This window comes from Artemia franciscana, chromosome 19 (assembly GCF_032884065.1).
Source record: "Artemia franciscana chromosome 19, ASM3288406v1, whole genome shotgun sequence".
Lineage (NCBI taxonomy): Eukaryota > Metazoa > Arthropoda > Branchiopoda > Anostraca > Artemiidae > Artemia > Artemia franciscana.
The window spans coordinates 10,469,332-10,490,922 of record NC_088881.1 but is presented as its reverse complement, the minus strand read 5'-3'; the positions used below and the strand labels follow the sequence as shown (position 1 = coordinate 10,490,922).

The 21,591-nt window shown below is 36.8% G+C and overlaps 1 protein-coding gene across 1 annotated transcript; it reads left to right on the top strand.

The window, feature by feature from the left end:
* The first annotated feature begins 20,257 nt into the window (after positions 1 to 20,257).
* LOC136039071 (uncharacterized) lies at positions 20,258 to 21,391 on the top strand. Its single transcript, XM_065722556.1, has one exon. The coding sequence runs from the start codon at positions 20,258 to 20,260 to the stop codon at positions 21,389 to 21,391; it is 1,134 nt and encodes a 377-aa protein (XP_065578628.1).
* Positions 21,392 to 21,591: the final 200 nt, after the last annotated feature.

Below are 21,591 nucleotides of genomic sequence, written 5' to 3'. Positions count from 1 at the left end.
TTATATAATTTGGGATATATATTTGGATATTAGGGACTGGGTGGGGGTAATCTAATCGGACAGCGCTAAGTTACAAAACAATTCTTACTTCATAACATGTAGAATAATTGTAGCAAACATATTTTGTATGCAGACCCGCTATACTTTACCCTCACTCCCCCTAATGTGCAAATATAGAGCCGAAACTTGTTTCTAAAGTATTACATTTTCATCATATTTTGGTATATTTCATTAGAATTGACCTGACTTCACTTCTCGAGTGTTTACGTGTACTATTAAGTACACAGGTACCATGCCTTTTTTGTCTTTTTTTGTCTTTTTTTTGTCTTTTTTTTTACCACGATTGTCAAATTGATCTGGTAGTTTACTTCGAAAAACTTAACTTTTATAATTATTAAGCATGAAGGCGTCAAATAAATCGGTTTCCAATACCCAAATCAGATAAAAAGAAATTATCAATATTACCCAGTAGCGTAAAACACTTTTTCACCAGACAAATAGCATTTCGACCGTTTTTCCCACGTTAGCAAGAGTATCCTATTCACAAAACTATACCATATCGACAATTCGACATAAACAATTTTATTTGAAAGTGTCAGTTGAGTTTGGACGGCAAGAAGGGAAAGAACGAAGTTGTTTGAAACTTGAATATACCTTCATGAGTTTGAATTTACTTTTTCTTGATATTTTGTTAATTTTTGAAATATCTGAAAATCTGAGGCAGAAGTATAAGGGTTTTAATTTGAGGCTGTGGGTTGTCCTACTATGAAAAAAGGTATATTTTACATGGCCATCATACGATCCACGCAAGGAGGATAAGTTTCGGGTATGGCCCCTTGGAAATCTGAAGATTTTGGCAGTACTCCACTTAAGACGCGGATACAAAATTAGTTTTAGGAGGGAACTGTTAAAATTTGACTGCCCCATCAGTATTTTTTACTCTTCTAATTAGTGCAACTTTCGGTAAATTGGAAGTTTGCAAAATAATTTAGATAGGATGAAAGTGAATAAATTATTATTCAATGAATCCTACTGGGTAAAATTACATTTTGAGCCTTTAAGGGGTTGAAAGGGCTCAAAAGAGCCTATATTAACCAAAAGTTTCAGAACATGTATCTATAAGAACAGGCTGGTGAGAAAAAAATGGCTATTAGTAGTTTATTTAAGAATGATAAATATTATTTTCATTGGTTTTAATAGGAAAATGTTGTTATGAATATAAATTTGCAGCAATTCTAAAAAGAACCAGAAACTCCTCAAAAAGGTCAGTTTTGTTGTGAGTCAGTTTAGTTTCTAGTTCAGGCATTTCCAGATGAGCTAGGACGATGAAAGTTGGCAGCTGTGTCAGGGACCGCACCAGATTAAATTAGAAATAGCCACTTCACCGATTCGACCGTCTGGGGGAGGGGGAGTGAAAGGATGGTTAATTTGGAAAAATTAGAAAATTAGGTCATTTTAACTTACGAACGGGTTATTTGATCTTAATGAAATATGATATTTAAAAGGATCTCGTGTCTCAGAGCTCTTATTTTAAATCCAGGCCGGATCCGTTGACATTGGGGGGAGTTGGAGGGGGAAACTGGAAATCTTGGAAAACGCTTAGAGTGGAAAGATCGGATGAAACTTGATGGGAAGAATAAGCACAAGATCTAGATACGTGATTCACATAATTGGAAGGGATCTTCTCTCTTTGGAGGAGTTTGGGGGGGGGGGGTGTTAATTCGAAAAAATTAGAAAAATTTAGGTATTTTTAAGTTAAGAGTGGGTGACCAGATCTTAATGAAATTTGATATTTAGAAGGCACTCATGTCTCAGAGCTCTTATTTTAAATCCCGACCAGATCTGGTGACATTGGGGGGATTTGGAGGGGGAAACTGGAAATCTTGGAAAACGCATAGAGTGGAGTGATCGGGATGAAACTTGGTGGGTAGAATAAGCAAATGTGGGTAATAGGATCTTAATAAATTTTGAAATTTAGAAGGACCCTGTGTCTCAGAGCTCTTATTTTAAATCCCGACCGGCATTAAGCCTCTGATTTTCCTTTTAAATCAATCTATGGATGCTTAGAATTTTGCTAGAGCTCATGCCATAAGAGCTCTTGGCTCTTCCAACCTCGTCACAAGTGCCATATGAGCTCTTAGCTTTTGTTTTTCAGTGTATTGCTCTACTGTAACCTCCAAAGAGAATTCTAATCTGTAATTTTGAATATGCTTTATAATACCGATAATATATTCGTAAATTCTCAAGATTAGCTTGCATTGTTGGTATCTTTTTTGACTTGTCGATGTACTTTTAAACTTTCTCACTAAAGGTTCTTTGATACAGCCTTAACTTTTTTTTATGTCTTAACTTTTTTTTAAGCTTGCACCACTCCAGTATTTACTCATTATGCTGCTAGTGAATATTTTTCTGTATTTTTTTTTCTGTAACCATCATCATTATGACAACAGTCATTGACATTTTGTTTGACTCTTCAACTTTTGTCTGTTGGTAGCCCTCGTCTTTTGAATGCTTTGTGTTTCCTCGAGCTTTGTTCCTTCCAGTGGCCTTTTTATTTCTTTTGTGTCTTTTCAAATTTTTATGGCACTTGGTGTTTACCAAGTGACATATCTCGATCGCAAATTCTGTAGGTCTGTCTGTCGGTCCCGGTTTTGGTAGTTTAGGCACTTCCCGATAAGCTAGGACGATGAAATTTGGCAGGCGTATCAGGGACCAGACCAGATTAAATCAGAAACAGTCGTATCCCCGATTTGACCATCTGGGGGGCTGGGGGTGGGAGGACGGTTAATACGGAAAAACTAGAAAAAATGAGGTATTTTTAACTTACGAACGGGTGATTGGATCTTAATGAAATTTGATAATTAGAAGAATATTGTATCTCGAGCTCTTTATGTTAAATCCTGATCGGTTCCGATGACATTGGGGGGAGTTGGAGGGGGAAACCTAAAATCTTGGAAAACGCTTAGAATGGAGGGATCGGGGTGAAAGTCGGTGGAAAAAATAAACACAAGTCCCAGATACTTGATTGAAATTACCGAAACTGATCTGTTCTCTTTGGGGGAGTTAATTTCGAAAAATTAGAATAAATGAGGTATTTTTAACTTACGAAGGAGTGATCGGATCTTAATGAAATTTCATCTTTAGAAGGGCCTCGTAACACAGATCTTTCATTTTAAATCCTAACTGGATCTAGTGTCATTGGGGGTTGTGGGGGTGGGGACTGGCAATCTTGGAAAAGGCTTAGAGTGGAGAGATCAGGATGAAATTTAGTGGGAAGAATATGCACAAGTCCAAGATACGTGACTGACATAACCGACCGGATTCGCTCTCTTTGGGGGAGTTTGGGGGGGGATAATTCGGAAAAATTGGAAAAAATGAGGTATTTGTAACTTACGAACGGGTGATCAAATCTTAATGACATTTGATATTTAGCAGGATCTTGTGCTTCAGAGCTCTTATCATAAATCCCGACCTGATCCGGTGACATGGGGACAGTTGGAGGGGGAAACTGGAAATCTTGGAAAACGGGAAAATTGAGGTATCTTTATCTTACGAATGGGCTATCGGATCTTAATGCTTCATTTTCAATTTGAATCAGGTCCGGGGACATAGGGGGCTGGGGGAGGGGGAGATAAACCTTGGAAACTGGAAATCGTGGAAAACGCCTAGAGTGGAGAGATCAGGATGAAACTTGATGGGAAGAATAAGCACAAGTTCTAGATACTTGATTGACATAATTAGAACGGACCTGCTCTCTTTGGGGGAGTAAGGAGGGGGGCTGGGGGGGGTGTCAATTTGGAGAAATTAGAAAAATTGAGGTATCTTTAACTTAAGAACGATTGATCGGATCTTAATGAAATTTGATATTTAGAAGGAACAAATGTCTCAGAGCTCGTATTTTAAATCCCGACCAGATCTGGTGACATTTGGGGGGAGTTGGAGGGGGAAACCGGAAATCTTAGAAACGCTTAGAGTGGAGAGATCGGGATGAAACTTGGTGGGTAGAATAAGCAAATGTCGTAGATACGTGATTTACGTAACCGGACTGAATCCGCTACCTTTGGGGGAATTAGGGGGGGGGGGGGTCCAGTGGCTTGGCGAAGTTTGGTGCTTCGGGACGTGCTAGGACGATGAAAATTGGTAGGCGTGTCAGAGACCTGCACAAATTGACTTGATAAAGTTGTTTTCCCCGATTCGATCATCTGGGGGGCTGAAGGGAGAAGAAAAATTGGAAAAAATTAGGTATTTTTAACTTACGAGTGTGTGATCAGATCTTAATTAATTCTGATATTTAGAAGGACCTCGTGTCTCAGAGCTCTTATTTTAAGTCCAGACCGGCATTAAGCATCTGATTTTCTTTTTAAATCAGTCTATTGATTCTCAGAGTTTTGCTAGAGCTCATGGCATATGAGCTTTTGGCTCTTCCGACCTCGTCACAAGTGCCAAATGAGCTCTTAGCTCCTATTTTTTCTTAGCAGATTTTGTCTGTTTTTAACGTAATTCTGTTTTCTTTTGCCGTATATATTTTGGCTACTCGGTTTTTATTTTTCCGTTTGGCTTTCTGTTTATATACCATTCCAAATAAACAACATATACAGCAATTTAAAGAAATTATTTTCTTACTTAATGCTTAAAGCTAAAATAAAATACTCTTGCATTTTAAAATTTTCAGGTTTTTTTTTTGGTTTCAATCCAAAAAGTAAAATTGTTTCTAAAATACTATAAACATTTTTGCATCTTATATAATAATTTATGAGATTCTTAACTGAGATATTTTTTTTGCATACCATTACTTCGTTTGAGTCTCTTTTTTTTACCTTTAATGAGCATGTGCCAAGAAAGCCAAACGCTTTCTCTTAGTAAGAACTAGTTAAGAACAAATATCGTTGTCACCCAAGGGCCCTTTAAAGTTTACATTAGATGCAACACTATAGCGTTGCGTATTGTAAAGGCCACAAGGCTCCGATTTTTATTGTTTTTTTTTCTCATTATTTGCAATATTTACAATATTTACAATAGTAAAATATTTACAATATTTGCGCTTTACTGAAAAAAAAAACAACAAAAAACAAATTACCCTGGATTGTTAGTTTAATTGACATATATTTGTTCTTTAAAGTTTTGATAATTTGTTATTGATGAAAGTAAGAAAAGTGACAATATTTCAAACGTATTTCGTTTTCAGTAAAGCGCAAATTATGTTCTAGTCTTGAGAACGCATGGGGTTTTCTGCCCTACTCATGCTAATTTATGCTCGTTATTACTTTGACTCGGCTATTCATTGTAATTTCTGTTCGTTTTGAGTTTCATTTACTTATTGATAATGATCTGCGGTAGTTTTACGCTTGGAAGATTATTTGACTTTATTTCTGCTCATTCTTATCTTAATGGAGCTCTACCTTTTTTTGAAAAACTTGTTTTGTGGAAAAAGTTTTTAACTTAATTTTTGTTCATTTTTATTGACATGGTTTTTTTCACGGGAAGATTATTATTTGATATCTTCTCGGATCTTTCTATAAGAATTCATTGTATGGGTTGCTATTTTTAGGTTGGAGAAACTTTTTCAACAATTTTTAATCCTGACACGAACAGTATTTTTTAATTTAATTTTATAGCTTCTAAAGTTGACTTGAAAAATAAAACAATATCAATCACAAAAGATTCTATCTATGCTCTTTGACAACCTGGATACACTTTTATTTATATATTAAATAAAACAAAACTAGTTTTTTTTTAATGAAAGTAAGGAGCGACATTAAAACTTAAAACCAACAGAAATTACTCCGTATATGAAATGGGTTATCCCCTTCGCAGTCCCTCGCTCTTTACGCTAAAGCTTTTAATTGTTTTAAAAAGTAGAATTGTGGCAAAGAGTCAAACTTTAGCGTAAAGAGCGAGGGATTGCGGAGGGGACAACCCATTTCATATACGGAGTAATTTCTGTTAGTTTTAAGTTTTAATGTCGCTCCTTGCTTTTAGTTAAAAAAACTAGTTTTGTTTTGTTTATTTTTAAGTTTTTAAGTTAAAAACTACTAGTTTTGTTTTATTTATTACTAGTTTTGTTTTATTTATTTATTTATTTTTCCAAAATAATGCATATTTTCTCAGGCCCGTAACTTTTGATGAAAAAGACTAAATTTGATGAAACTTATATATTTAGAATCAGCATAAAAATTTGATTCTTTCGATGTATCTTTTAGCATTAAAATTCCGTTTTTTAGAGTTTCGTTTACTATTGAGCTGGGTCGCTCCTTACTACAGTTGGTTACCACGAACTGTTTGATATATTTAAATTGTAAGAGCAGAAGTAGTAATAGTAGTATCTTATAAAGTTTCAACTTAGAACCCCCAAATTGTTCTCGATATATTGCTGAGGTGTCTTATTGGCAACTATAAACACAATGCCTTTTGATTTATTTTTAGCAACATTTGGTTTTAATACATAATGGGCCAATTGCATCATTGTGGAAGGCTGACACACCTAATATCTCTAAAAACATTATTACTGGACCGTTCTACTATGCTGAGCACGACTGTATCAAAATTTTGAGTGGACGCGGTGAATTGGTTTGAGAGAAAGACTGCTTTCCCTCCAATCTCTTTTTACACTTAAAAAAGTCATCAGAACTATTAATTTTGAATCGAATTAGCCCCTTTTAAAGGTCAATTATATTCGTAGCTATTACAGAGCGGTGTTGCCTATGATATTGTTTATATACCCTTTTGAAAACTTACATGCATACAGTTTTTCGTTTAATTGTGGTAGCAGTATACGCATAGCACCTTTGGTTTCTTCAACATTCCCCTCAACACACGCTGAAAGTTTCAGCTTAATACACACCGTCAACCGCTCTTGAAGTATTTCTGATGCGTCTGCTTGACAACCTGTGTGGGCTTAGTGTGTTTCAAGTTAGTTGCATACAGTTTCTGTATATTCAAAGATTTTTGCTTTAATATCCTTAGTTTTACTTGATGTAGCAGTAGCAATAGCAGTAAAATGAATTGTAGTTGCCTGAGCTTTAGTGGCAGTAGTAAAAGAAGTAGTAATGATAGTAACAGTAGCAGTAGTATGAGTAGAAACAGTATTATTAAGCTGCAAATATTTTCTTTTTGTTTGTTCAACATCCCTCACAACAAGCCCTGTTAGTTTCAACTTCACATAACAAACTGTTCCTAAGATTTTGCTGTTTAACACTTTTGACAATATGCATGTAGAGGGCGTGTACTAATTTCACCTTCATAACCCTAGGCATAGTTGTAATAGTAGTCACAGTAGTAGTATTGATATTACTAGTAATAATATTGAATAGCGGCAGTATTACAATCATCCTGTTTCATTTTGGTCAGTAGAACATCCTTCTCATAAAGTCCAGGAAGTTTCAACTTAATACAATTAGCCATCGTTATGACATTACTGATATGACCTTTTGATAACCTGTATGTTCATATACTTCTTGGAACTTTCACCTCAATGCTCTTAGCCCTACAAGTAGTTACAATAGAAGTAGTTGTACTTGTAGTAAATGTAGCAGTAACGGTAGTATTAGCAGTAGTTGAAATGATCATTCCCTTTAATTATTCTCTAAAAATTCCAACTTAATACCCAAATCAATTCTTGGGATACACTATTTTTACAATGTGCTTGCATATGGAGTGTGTTGGTTTAGTTCAAATTTCCCCTTAATACGCCAAATGGAGTAGTGTGGTTTTAGTAGTGGGAGTAGTTTTAGTAGTATTTGTAGCAAATATTGCAGCCATCCATCGCGTGGTTTACCCGCTTCAATCCAAACTGAAAACCAAAACTTAGCAGAAAATCAAGTGTTTCGGAATTTATAATTAGTTGACCATTGTCCCGAGGACTGTGGGGAAGGTTACATCCCCAAAGACATAATTATTGGACCTTTCAACAAGGGTGAAGAAAATAAATCCCTTAAAATTTTAATCGGATATGTTTTGGTGAAGGATAGGCTTGGAGGGGACTGATGGCCCTCCATTAATTTTCTACTCTTAAAAAGGACACTAATACTTCCGACTTCCAATCAAATGAGCTCTAACTGATCCAAAGCTTATACGACAAACCATTCCATAAAAACCTTATATGCGCTGGGGCATAACTTGCAATTGTTGCCCATGGGCTCTGGGGGGATTATGTCCACCCTAAAGACATTTTCATATGATTTTTGGAATTTTGGTAACAAAATAGATATCTCACAATTTCGACTAAATGCATTTTGGGAAAAGAGGACGTCAGGGAGAGGGGGAGGGGGGGGGCTAGCTGCTCTCCATAATGTTTGACTTAAAAGGGAACTTGAACTATACATTTTAAGTCAAATGAGACTCTTCTAAAGTTCGAACAACCACCCCTTTCATAAAAAACTTCTATGTGCCTGAGACATAGCTTACAACCCTTACCCTCAGATTCTGGGGGATTCTGTCAACCCCAAAGGCCTTATTATATGATCCTTGGACTTTTTCTTGAACAATGGCTATCTCAAAATTTCTATTGGATGCATTTGTGGAGAATACGACGTTGGGGAGGGGGGATTGGCTACCCTCCGACCCCTTTGACTCATAAAAAGGGTAATAGAACATTCTATTTCTAATCAAATGAGTCCATTCCGGAGTTTTTGCGATCACGCTTTTCATAAAAAGATTATATGCCCTTGGGGCATAACTCACAGCCTATGTGCTGATAGCTGTAATTGGGTGGGGGATGTCATCCTCAAAGGCATAATTTCCAGACCCTTCAACCATCCTGAAAAAATGGTTATCTCAAAATATTGATTGCATGTCTTTGGGGAATTTGTGGTAGTGTGTGGGGGGGGGGTTAGTTACCCTCCAATCAATTTTGACTATTAAAAAGAGCACTAGCCCTTGTAATTTCCAATCGAATGAGCTCTTTTTGAAGTTTCTAAGACAACAAATGGCCATCTCAAAATTTCTACAACATTTATTTTGGGAAAATATGTGGTTTGGGGGGAGGGGGTCTACCCTTCTATCACTCTGAATCTTAAGAAGGGCACGAGAACTTCTGATTACCAATCATATGACCCCCCTCCGAAGTTTATACGATCACCTTTTCTGTATATACATTACAGGCTCCCAGGGCATAACTTACAACCTTTGCCCTTATAGTTCGAGGGGGGGAGGGGAATTTGTCCTCAAAGACATAATTACTTTGAACAAAACGGCTATCTCAAAATTTTGATTGGTGTGATTGGAGTTTCCAATCGAATGAGCCCTTTTTGAAGTTTCTACTACAGCTTCTATACGAAATGCCCTGGTATAAAAAAACATAAAATAATAATACATTTTACCCACATTGCTCTTAGCTTGGAAGCGCTATGGAGCTGCCTATGATTTATATGTTCTTTAGTTGATATGTTTGTTCTATAGTTAGGCTATTCTGGAGAAGCATTTTCTATAACTGATATAATTTTTGTATTTACCCCTGTTTGTCTGAGATTGTTTAGACTTGACCAACGATTAAAGACAGAAATTGAAAATTTCACTTTATAGAAAAGGGGTATCAAGAGAAAAAAAAGGACTAAAAACAGATTTCATCAATCAGTTCAAAAGGTATAACTTTCATTGAAAGGTATAGCTGCCTTTTTGATTCTGGGGATGTTACTTTTTGAATTGTTATTGATCAAAAGTTGTCAAACTTAATCAATAATAAATTTGCAAATTTAACTTGCTAATTAATAAATAAAACTTAATTAACTTGCTAATGTTTATGCACAGTTTAGCATGGCAACGAAAATGGGTGCAACTCTAAACCTTTCATTATTCTGAAAAATGATTTGGTTAGTCTGTTTTAGTATTTTAACATAATTAATTTATTATTATTGAACTATTTAATCGAATTTAATATACTTGCATTTGGTTTTATTGTTTGTATGAGATACAATAATAGCATAAAATCGATTATAAAAAAAATTAAATGGAACTAATTATTGAATTGATTTAATGGATATGGTAGTTTAAAGCCGATTGACTGGGAAGTTTTGCTGGGGTCTTAATATTACACCCAGAGGAAAAGAAAGGGTATGTATAGTCTGAGTTGGCTTGAGATGTACCCTTTTCGGTCAATTAGAGATTTAAACTTTTCAGTTCGAACTCTAACATCCGAGTAAGTTCGGCAACGACCTTTCATGCAAGGCTAGACGGATAGTTGAAGTCAAGGGGAAAGTGGAATTGTCTGTTTAGGGCTGTTGAGATACATTTCTTATAAATGTCAATCATAGACATGCAGTTCTAGTTTCCTGGGATTTGCGTTTACACACCTTTCGAACCTTTAACTTTTCATCTAGTCCCTGGTAATTGGAACCTGAGCAATGGTTTAACTCTAGCACATAAACAATTTATTTTGTCAAAAGTATTGGGGGAGGAAATTATGGGACTCCGTAGAGCAGAGGTTGTTGGAATTAAAACATTTTAATTCAATCCATTTCTTAGGGTAAAAAATTGACCGGAAAATAAACTTAAGTTTGCTATTTGTTACTGTTTCTGCTTTTTGCAAACTTAATGCTTTATCCTGTACAGGAAAGAATATATGAATGAAAATTCTTTGCAAAAATGATCAACACAGACAGGGCGCAAGAGGATGGAGCGTACCACCATTTTGTTTACTTCCCATTTTTTCTCTTTCATTTCACACTTGATTACCCATTAATGTCGCTAAAATAATTGAGTGAATGCATTAATACGAACATATTTTACACAGTAAATGAAGAAGGCTTCAACTTTTGGCCCTTTCACTTCTCATCTGATCGCTAGTAAATTTTTTTTTGAATATTTATTAATAAATAAATAATTAAATTTATCTGAAGTAAGGGGGAGAATGAGGGGGATGTTATTGGACGGTGCATAGAATGTTGACTATATGTTTCTAGGGACTCTTCTGTTAATTCATTTTGCCGGATAAATACTGTACTGGACAGATTCTAAACTTTGGCTTGCAGTTTTTTTTTTTTATGTGATTTTTGAAAACAGACGTATCTTACGGGCTTTGATCTTTCTTGGTTTGTAAACTGGAAATTAGACTCCATTTAGTTAAATATTAGTATTATCTTAATATTAAAATCATAGCATGCAAGCGAACAAGAGAAAAAAAGTGAAGGGTAGGGAGTCGGTTATGGCAGGTCCATGCATACAAGATATCGTAACTGATAGGCAAAGGCCGAGCATACTTTTTGATTATTTTTTGTTCTTTCAAAGCATAGTTTCGAGACAAAAATTAATATTGTTTTAATTAAATTCTGAACTGTAGAAAACTGAGATGGATGGAAAGATTTTAGTGGGAATTATTTTACAATCAACGCCATCCATGTAGAAATATGTTTTTATAAACAGCATAGATGGCTGCGTCAGTTTTTTTTATATTTTACATTTCCAAGCTCAGAATGCCTTAACAACTGTGAGTTAGTTTTATGTGCATAAAATTAAGAAGTGAATATTATGACTGACCAAGCAGAGAATAGTTATTTCTTGTAGCTTAAATTCTAATCATCAAACAGTTCGTAGTATTGAACTGTAGTAAGGAGCGACTTCGCTCAATAGTAACCGAAACTCTAAAAAATGGAATTTTGATACTAATAGATAAATCAAAACGAATTGGATTTTTATTCTGATTTTAAATATATAAGTTTCATCAAGTTTGGTTTTACCCATCAAAAGCTACGATTTTGAGAAAATTTGTCTAATTTTCGAAAAAAGGACTAAAAGGCGTAGAATCTTAATGAAAATGACACCATTAGATTCGGCGTGTCAGCCATCGAAAGGCATTCGGCGTATTCAGCCATCGAAGGCAAATTTGTTATATGCAAAATATTTAAACCTTTGTTTAGAATAAATAAAACCACTTTCGTCTCTTTAAAAGGACGCTCGAACTTTCCAATTTCACAAGCCCTCTAAACATTATACAACCACCATTTCTATTTGAAATGACTGGAGAAAGAAGATAAATAAGAAAATGCAGAAGCCTAACTGAACTGATTATTATAATATTCTAATAATTTCCTTCGTTTTATTATCCATACTAGCTCTCTTGCTTTCTTTCTACAATTCTTTTCTCTAGCTCTTCCTCGAAAATGGATTATTGGATGCATTTGTGGAAAATACGACGTTTGGGGGGGATTGTCTGCCCTCTAACCACTTGGACTCACAAAAAGGGCAATAGAACATTCCATTTCTAATCAAATGAGTCCATTCCGGAGTTTTTGTGACCACACTTTCCATTAAAAGATTATGTGCCCTTGGGGCATAACTTACAACCCTTGTGCTGAGAGCAGTAATTGGGTGGGGGATGTCATCCTCCCCAATAAATTGTCAATTTTTTTTGACACAGTTCCATTTTTACGAATTTCGGTTACTATTGAGCCGAGTCGCTTCTTACTACAGTCCGTTACCACGAACTGTTTGATTAATATTTTTGGTACTTGTGTACATAAAGGTACACATTTGAGAACAAACCGGTTTTATTTGTCTGTATCAAGAGACAATTAGCTTAAGCGCAGTGGAAAGCAAGTGACGGGTGACAGAATACATTGGACGGTACTTATCGGTTATATAATAGACACTTGGGAAGTGGAGTTCGATTAATGCTAATGAAATGAAACAAAATATGATTAATATATAATAGTTTAGAAACAAATTTGGGCTATATATTTGCACGTTAGGGGGGTGGGGGTAAAGCATAGCATATATTAAATACGCAAACTCACGATTGCTGTATTTAATATATACTATGCTTTACTCCCACCCCACCCCTAATGTGCAAACATATAGCCCAAATTTGTTTGCATAAACCATACCAAACCAAAATACAAACTAAATACATAAATAAAATATAGTTATAATTCGTTTTGTAACCAAACCAAAGCTAATTGTGTGGTATAAAGAAGTTGCTTGACCAGTTTCTTGTGTTATGCTCACATCATTCGTGATCGAAATTCTATTATATAACCGATAAGTACCCATTGGACTTATATAATTTGGGCTATATATTTGGATATTAGGGGTCGGGTGGGGGTAATCTAATCGGACAGCGCTAAGTTAAAAAACAATTTTTACTTCATAACATGTAGAATAATTGTAGCAAACATATTTTGTATGCAGACCCGCTATACTTTACCCTCACTCCCCCTAATGTGCAAATATAGAGCCGAAACTTGTTTCTAAAGTATTACATTTTCATCATATTTTGGCATATTTCATTAGAATTGACCTGACTTCACTTCTCGAGTGTTTACGTGTACTATTAAGTACACAGGTACCATGCCTTTTTTGTCTTTTTTTTTTTTTTTTTTTTTTTTTTTTTTTTTTTTTTTTTTTTTTTTTTTTTAACCAGGATTGTCAAATTGATCTGGTAGTTTACTTTGAAAAACTTATTTTCTATAATTATTAAGCATGAAGGCGTCAAATAAATCGGTTTCCAATACCCAAATTAGATAAAAAGAAATTATCAATATTACCCAGTAGCGTAAAACACTTTTTCACCAGACAAATAGCATTTCGACCGTTTTTCCACGTTAGCAAAAGTATTCCATTCACAAAACTATACCATATCGATAATTCGACATAAACAATTTTATTTGAAAGTGTCAGTTGAGTTTGGACGGCAAGAAGGGAAACAACGAAGTTGCTTGAAACTTGAATATACCTTCGTGAGTTTGAATTTATTTTTTCTTGATATTTTTTTAATTTTTGAAATATCTGAAAATCTGAGGCAGAAGTATAAGGGTTTTAATTTGAGGTTGGTGGTTGTCCTACTATGAAAAAAGGTATATTTTACATGGCCATCATACGATCCACGCAAGGAGGATAAGTTTCGGGTATGTCCCCTTGAAAATCTGAAGATTTTGGCAGTACTCCACTTAAGAGGCGGACACAAAATTAGTTTTAGGAGGGAACTGTTAAAATTTGACTCCCCCATCAGTATTTTTTGCTCCTCTAATTAGTGCAACTTTCGGTAAATTGGAAGTTTGCAAAATAATTTAGATAGGATGAAAGTGAATAAATTATTATTCAATGAATCCTACTGGGTAAAATTAAATTTTGAGCCTTTAAGGAGTTGAAAGGGCTCAAAAGAGCCTATATTAACCAAATGTTTCAGAACATGTTTCTATAAGAACATGCTGGTGAGAAAAAAATGGCTATTAGTAGTTTATTTAAGAATGATAAATACTATTTTCATTGATTTTAATAGGAAAATGTTGTTATGAATATAAATTTGCAGTGATTTTAAAAAGAACCAGAAACTCCTCAAAAAGGTCAGTTTTGTTGTGAGTCAGTTTAGTTTCTAGTTCAGGCATTTCCAGATGAGCTAGGACGATGAAAGTTGGCAGCTGTGTCAGGGACCGCACCAGATTAAATTAGAAATAGTCACTTCACCGATTCGACCGTCTGGGGGAGGGGGGGGAGTAAAAGGACGGTTAATTTGGAAAAATTAGAAAAAATTAGGTCATTTTAACTTACGAACAGGTTATTGGATCTTAATGAAATATGATCTCGTGTATTTTTACACGTATTCTCGTGTATATTTAAAAGGATCTCGTGTCTCAGAGCTCTTATTTTAAATCCTGGCCGGATTCGATGACATTGGGAGGAGTTTGAGGGGGAAACTGGAAATCTTGGAAAACGCTTAGAGTGGAGAGATCGGGATGAAACTTGGTAGGAAAAATAAGCATAAATCCTAGATACATGATCAACATCACCGGATCAGATCTATTTGGGGGAGTTGGGGGATTCCGACCAGATCCTGTGACATTGGGGGGAGTTGGAGGGGAAAACCGGAATTTTTGGAAAACGGGAAAATTGGGGTATTTTTATCTTGCGAATAAGTTCAAGTTCATTTCAAGTTCATTTATTTATTAATCGCACATACATGTATATATAAATGACATAGGCCCATGGGGAGACAAGCTCGAAAAACTAGGCCTAGACAAAGATAAAATAATAACACACTACAATACAAAGATAAACATGACGGCAAAGATACAATAACACAACCATTTTTTGACAGGTGGTAATACTGATCATTCTTCCAGTACTTTCCAAGTTCCATATGTAAAAACAACAGAGAGAAACGCACATTCAGCTGCTAAGAATATTAAGCGGAAATTATACTAATACTTTTTTAGGCGTTTTCTTATGCCTTCATTGATGAACTGAAGCAAAGAGGTGTGGAATCTGCTGACCTTGCTGCTTGGAGAAGGGGTTGGGACAACATAGTCAATGTTCTTGAGGATGGACCCTTGAAACGTCAGATGGACCTTGAAGTCACTGGTCTCAGCTGTGTGGATGTTGCAAATATCCAGGAAAGCTGGACAAAAGTCAGTGGAGATCTCAAAACTACCGGTTCCGTCGTTTTCCAAAGGTACTTTTCAGCAAAAAAAAAAAAAAAAAAATTGGGGAGTAGTGTGCTTTGCTATCTCAATACGTATATTTTAGTCCGTTCAAGTTCAAGTTCAAGTTCATTTCTTCAAGTTCATCTTGCGAATAGATGATCGGATCTTAATGAAATTTGATTTTTAGAAGGAATTCATGTCTCAGAGCTATTGGGGGGAGTTGGAGGGGAAAATCTTGGAAAAACACTTGGAGTGGAGGAATCGGGATGAAGCTTGGTGGATAGAATAAACAAATGTCCTTGATACGTGATTGACAGAATCGTACTGGATTCGCTCTCTTTGGGGGAGTTGGGGGGAGGGGTTCAGTGATTTGGCGAGTTTGGTGCTTCTGGACGTGCTAGGACGATGAAAATTGGTGGGCGTGTCAGGGAGCTGCACAATTTGACTTGATAAAGTCGTTTTCCCAGATTCGACCATCTGGGGGGCTAAAGGGAGAGGAAAAATTAGAAAAAATTAGGTATTTATAACTTACGAGTGGGTGATCGGATCTTAATGAATTTTGATATTTAGAAGGACATCGTGACTCAGAGCTCTTATTTTAAATCCTGACCGGCATTAAGCCTCTTATTTTCCTTTTTAAATCAAACTATTGATTCATAGAATTTTGTTAGAGCTCATACCACATGATCTCTTGGCTCTTAGCTCTTCTCGCCTTGTCACAAGTGCCATATGAGCTCTTAGCTCTTGTTTTCTTTAAATGGGGCAAATCTCGGGGATTTACTCCCTCTCAGTGCCTCAATGTCAATGAATACAATATTTCAATATTATACCGTTTGGCTGCACCTTCCAGATCCTTAGCAATTTTACCCATGGCCTCTACTTCACAACTCTCCAATTCACATTTTAATATCTTCTGTATTCTGTATATTCCTCTTATTCTCAAAAATTACCTCAAAGACTTACAGCTCAAATACTACTTTTATAAACTCCTCCTCTTTCCTACCCAGCATAAAGTGTTTTACCTAATATTCCTAGCTGCGTTACTAACTTTCCTCCAGAAGACTCTCTCTGCTGCTTCACAAACTATTTTCCTAAGAATTATTCCATTTATCTTCTACATTGTCAAATTTAAGCTCTTCATTTTCATTTTCAATTTTTTCTAAGAAGTTACTCTTAAATGATTTTGGGAAGTTCCTCTTAATTGTGGCCTGTGGCCTATCTTTAACTGGAACAAGTCCAGACTACTCCCTCTCAATTTATTAACATATTAGTAGAATATTTTTCAATTATGGCGTCTACCTGCATCTTCTAGATTCTTGGCAATTTTATCGATGGTCTCCACTTCACAGCTCCTCGGTTCATATTTTCATATGTTCTGTCACCCACACAATCCTTGAACAACGCCCTTCTTCTCACATAAAGCATTTTCAATAGTATTCCTAGCTGCGTTTCTAACTTACTTCCCTAAGACACCATCAACAACTTCACAAATTATTTCCGTAAAATTATTTCATCCATCTTCTAGATTGTCAAATTTTAAACTCAGCAATTTAGTATTCAAATGTTCCTTGAGAGTTTCTCTCAAACTCTCATCTTGGAGTTTACCTTCTACATAGCCTCTTAGAAGGTAATTACCCTTCCTTGAATAACTCTAGACACTACTAGATGGTGATCTTTACCTTTAAAATCAATAATAGCAGTCCTAAAAATTTTTAGGGAATTCTAAATAATTTAAAATAATTAGAATAATTTTTATACAATATATCAAGTAATAGCCATTTTTTGACAGGTGGTAATACTGATCATATATTTTCCAAGTTCCATATGTAAAAACAACAGAGAGAAACGCACATTCAGCTGCTAAGAATATTAAGCGGAAATTATACTAATACTTTTTTAGGCGTTTTCTTATGCCTTCATTGATGAACTGAAGCAAAGAGGTGTGGAATCTGCTGACCTTGCTGCATGGAGAAGGGGTTGGGACAACATAGTCAATGTTCTCGAGGCTGGACCCTTGAAACGTCAGATGGACCTTGAAGTCACTGGTATCAGCTGTGTGGATGTTGCAAATATCCAGGAAAGCTGGACAAAAGTCAGTGGAGATCTCAAAACTACCGGTTCCGTCGTTTTCCAAAGGTACTTTTCAGCAAAAAAAAAATTGGGGAGTAGTGTGCTTTGCTATCTCAATATGTATATTTTAGTCCGTAATTTTATCATACTTATTAGGCAGCCTTGTATATCTGGCTGAATGTGTCTGGACTTCTAAATTAGCATAATATCGAATGAGAAAGAAAGACTTGTGCATAATGCTTTGCTAAATTATTTATCGCGAGCGCTCCAAGCAAATAAGACTGATGAAATTTGCAAAAAGGCAGTAGGATTTTATGACAAGGAAACGATTATAAAAGCTAAGGATACACTTTGGCACTATTCGAATACTTCGAGTCACAACGTTGCTCGCCAAAAGATTGCCGATAATGTGTTAGATATGCTGAAACTGATCTAGTTATGTGAGACTAACCGGATCAAATTGCCGAAGTTCGTAATTTTTGATCTTAAGGAGGTCCCAACTACGCCTGGTGAATTGAGTGCTATTGTTGCTCAAAAAGTGACAGAAATCTCCAATAATTTGAAGGACTTTATTGAACGTGAGAAAAAAGCCCTTGCAGCTGAGAAACTCGCTACATCTATGAATCAATTAGTCTCCACCGGCCAAGCCTTCCTATGCAGTTATCCTCATGAAGCCCCCCTTAGACCTTAAAAAGCCTGACTCCCGTAAAGCTTATCTGGAGCATGTTTGTGGAGAAGTTAGTGGGAATATAATCGAGCTTCGTCCCAGTAGAGACGCCTGGAAAATAGTCACAAAGAATAAAAGTGGTGCCGAATCTATTATGTCACGCATAATCGGGAATAACCCTGATGTCGAGCCTAAACTCCAATGCTCCTCCTTTTTCGGTATTATCCGTTATGTTCCTGAAGATCTGAATAAAAATAGCCTATGTGATCTGATTGTCAACTGTTTGAAAGCAACTCAAATCCGAAATACCCGTTCGTTTAAGCTTCTTTTTGAGTCTAAAGAGGACCTCGAGTCTTCTATTCGCTTTCCGCCCATCATAGGGTACGAAAGACTCCCCATTAGTATATTTCAACGCTTGCCACACCAATGCTCTTCTTGCCAGTCATATGGTCATTTTGCGTCTGTGTGCTCAGGTACCCGGAAATGTTCCAGGTTTGGTGAGCCTGGCCACTCCACAACCAAAGATAATCCTTGTACCAAGGCACTTAAGTGTGCTCTTTGCAATTCCTCCGACCACCCATGTTACACTTTTAAATGTCCTGTCTCTCAGTCTCTTGTAAAGAATTCCAATGCCTGAAGAAACCTTAAAAATTGTATCGTGTAACATCAATGGGAAAGTTCTACCGCAACATCACCTACTGTCTGAACTTTGCTTGCGGTTTGACGTGGTGGGTCTTCAAGAACATTTCTTGTGAAGCGATAGTCTTCAACTGTTGGAGTTCACGTCTTCTCATAATCTGTTTTTCCACCATGCTAAGTCCACTCGCGGTAGGCCTTCGGGTGGTTTGGCCCTGATGATACGGAAAGAGCTACTTCGTAACCTAGTTGCTAAGGGCAAATGCCCACCCCAGATTTACCAGGGGGCCCAAGCTTCCACTACAAAGGGACCTTTGTCGGCCATAATAATCCATTATGTCCAACATAATCCATTCTGTCAAATTGATTTGAGATTACTGCACGCCTATTAACCAAAGAGCGTAATTACTTAACGACCCTTGGGGTAATTATGCTATTTGCTATTAATCATTGTAAACTTTGAAAGTAGGTAAGATACATAATAAAATTCTCGAGTTCTGTCAAATGCCCATTTCCTAGATGATTACGCGACAGGAAGTGAGTCGGAGGGGGGGGGCAAGATGGAGTTCATGCCTACCCCAAGATTTGGTCCAAATGGCGCTTCTGCATCAATCTGGCTCCGCGTCTCAGTTGGACTATTTCTATTGTTCTTCTATGATTAAACCTACCTGTACTACTACGGTTCTTCTTGATTACTCCATATCCGACCACATGCCGATCTGTAATTCTTTTCAAATAAAGCCCTTGCCGCAAACTTCACCCACAAATTTCCCACCTAAATGGTTGTTCAGCTTTAACTGGGAAGCTGCTAACATCGATTCCTACCAGAGTTCATGTGACTACATACTGTCGAAGATCCAAATTCCTTTCACACTTCTCTGTTGTCCGAACATGACAGTAGACTCAGAAAAAAACATCATACTAAACATCTACTGTTCTGAGATAACGCATGCTATACATACAGCTGAGAAAACTGCAGTTCCGGTCCGCAAAATTCGCCACGGCACGGAAGTGCGTAACTGGCGGAATAATCCTAATCTCCTGGCCGCATGTAATTCAGAAAAATTCTGGCTACAATTATGGGCAGATTGTGGGAAGCCGCACTCCGGAGTAGTCAACACTGTTCGTATTTGCACGAAACGTAAATTTTCCAAACCCATCGCATAGCATAAGGCTAATGAAATTGCCCGTACAGCGAGATTGTCGATAATTTGCCTCCTGCTTTATGGCATCTTCGAGCTAAGAACAAATCTTCCAATGGCCCGCCCTGCATGCCAGAAAAAGACTGGTGTGACTACTTCAGAGACCAATTTTCAGACCCTAATTCCTACCTAGATAACACCTTTTGCCAGGCCCTCGATAAGGAGATTCAGTTTGCAGTTAAGGATATTGGTGTCCTGGTCACTCCGTCCTTGATGCGTTCCAAAATTGATAAGTTAAAAAAAAGAAATCTAAGGGCATCGATGGTATATCTGGTACTCATTTAAGCTTTGCCAGCAATCTTCTCCTAGAGCACCTTTCTCTGCTATTTCAAATGATTTTCGTTACTGGCATCGTTCCAGACAGCTTTGGTGTTGGATTGGTCCATCCTATTCTCAAAAAAGGTAAACCAGCTGAACAGTGCGCTTCATATCGTCTGATCACCGTTTCAACTACTTTTTGTAAGCTATTTAAATCCCTTATTTTTGATGAAATTGCAGTTCGATGCACTATTCCGGACGACCAGTTCGGGTTCAAAAACCACTCAGGACGGGAACACGTTCACAGCGTTCTTGCAAATCTTCTTATTGATGCAGATAAAAATGGTGATCTTCTCGTCTTCGGAGCGCTTGATGTTAGTAGAGCCTTCGATTCTTGCATCCATGGCCATATCCTGCTCAAAGTCCTTCTGCAAGGTGTTTCCTCTTGCATCCTTTCCCCTGTTTACAGTATGTACAACAAGCTCTCGGCTGTCATCCTGATCCCCTCTCCGTCCAGCACTTTCCCTTCTAAAGAAATGCTGAGTCTCAAGAAAGGCGTACGTCAAGATGGCAAAACTTCTCCATCACTGTTTAATAACGCTATTATCGAAGCACGGCAAGTAATAAAGCCGTCGTGCTTTTTTCGTGGGATTAATCTTTCGCTGCTGAACTTTGCTGATGACAGTCTTCATGTTTCTCGTTCGATATCTTTTTTTCAACAAAATTACAACTCACTTGCAGCGGCATACAATCAGATCGGACTTTTCTTCAACGAATCTAAAACAGAACTTCTTTTCTTCAATGGTTCAAAAAATGAGCTTTCAATTAACCTCTCCGTTAAAATTGGCGACACTCTGATTAAGCCTTGTGAGTCCCTTACGTATCTTGGCCTTCCTATTTCTTCTACATTGAAGGACACACGCTCAGCACTGACACACCACCTCTGTTCCCGACTACGAGCGTCTTACGGATTATTTGTTGCCAATAACTATCGTTTCAACCGTCCTGTCCTTGCCTGGCTGTACAATGCTTTTACTACCCCCCACCTGCTTGCTCTGGTCCCCTTCTGGAAAATATTCACAGCTACCGAAAAGAAAGCCAATTGCATCGCATTTTACAAATATGCTAAGTTTCTCCTGCGTCTCCCTTTGTGGCACAGCAATGGCGACATCTCCAGGAAATCCCAGAAAACCCTTCCATGGACATAGAGAGAAGAATCTCCAAATTCAGTACCAATGTTTTGAAAGCCAACCATCCCTGGACTAGTGTTATTTTATAATATTTGTAGTGGAAGTGTATTTAAATTTTTGTGCTTTTCTTTCTTTTTCTTTTATATACTCCGTCTTTTCTGTTTTTGAGGGGTAATAAATTAATAATAATAATAATTACGTGTGTGCACTGCCATTTT

Coding starts and splice junctions, on each gene's coding strand:
- LOC136039071 (XM_065722556.1), top strand. CDS start 20,258: ATGATTTTCGTTACTGGCATCGTTCCAGACAGCTTTGGTGTTGGATTG.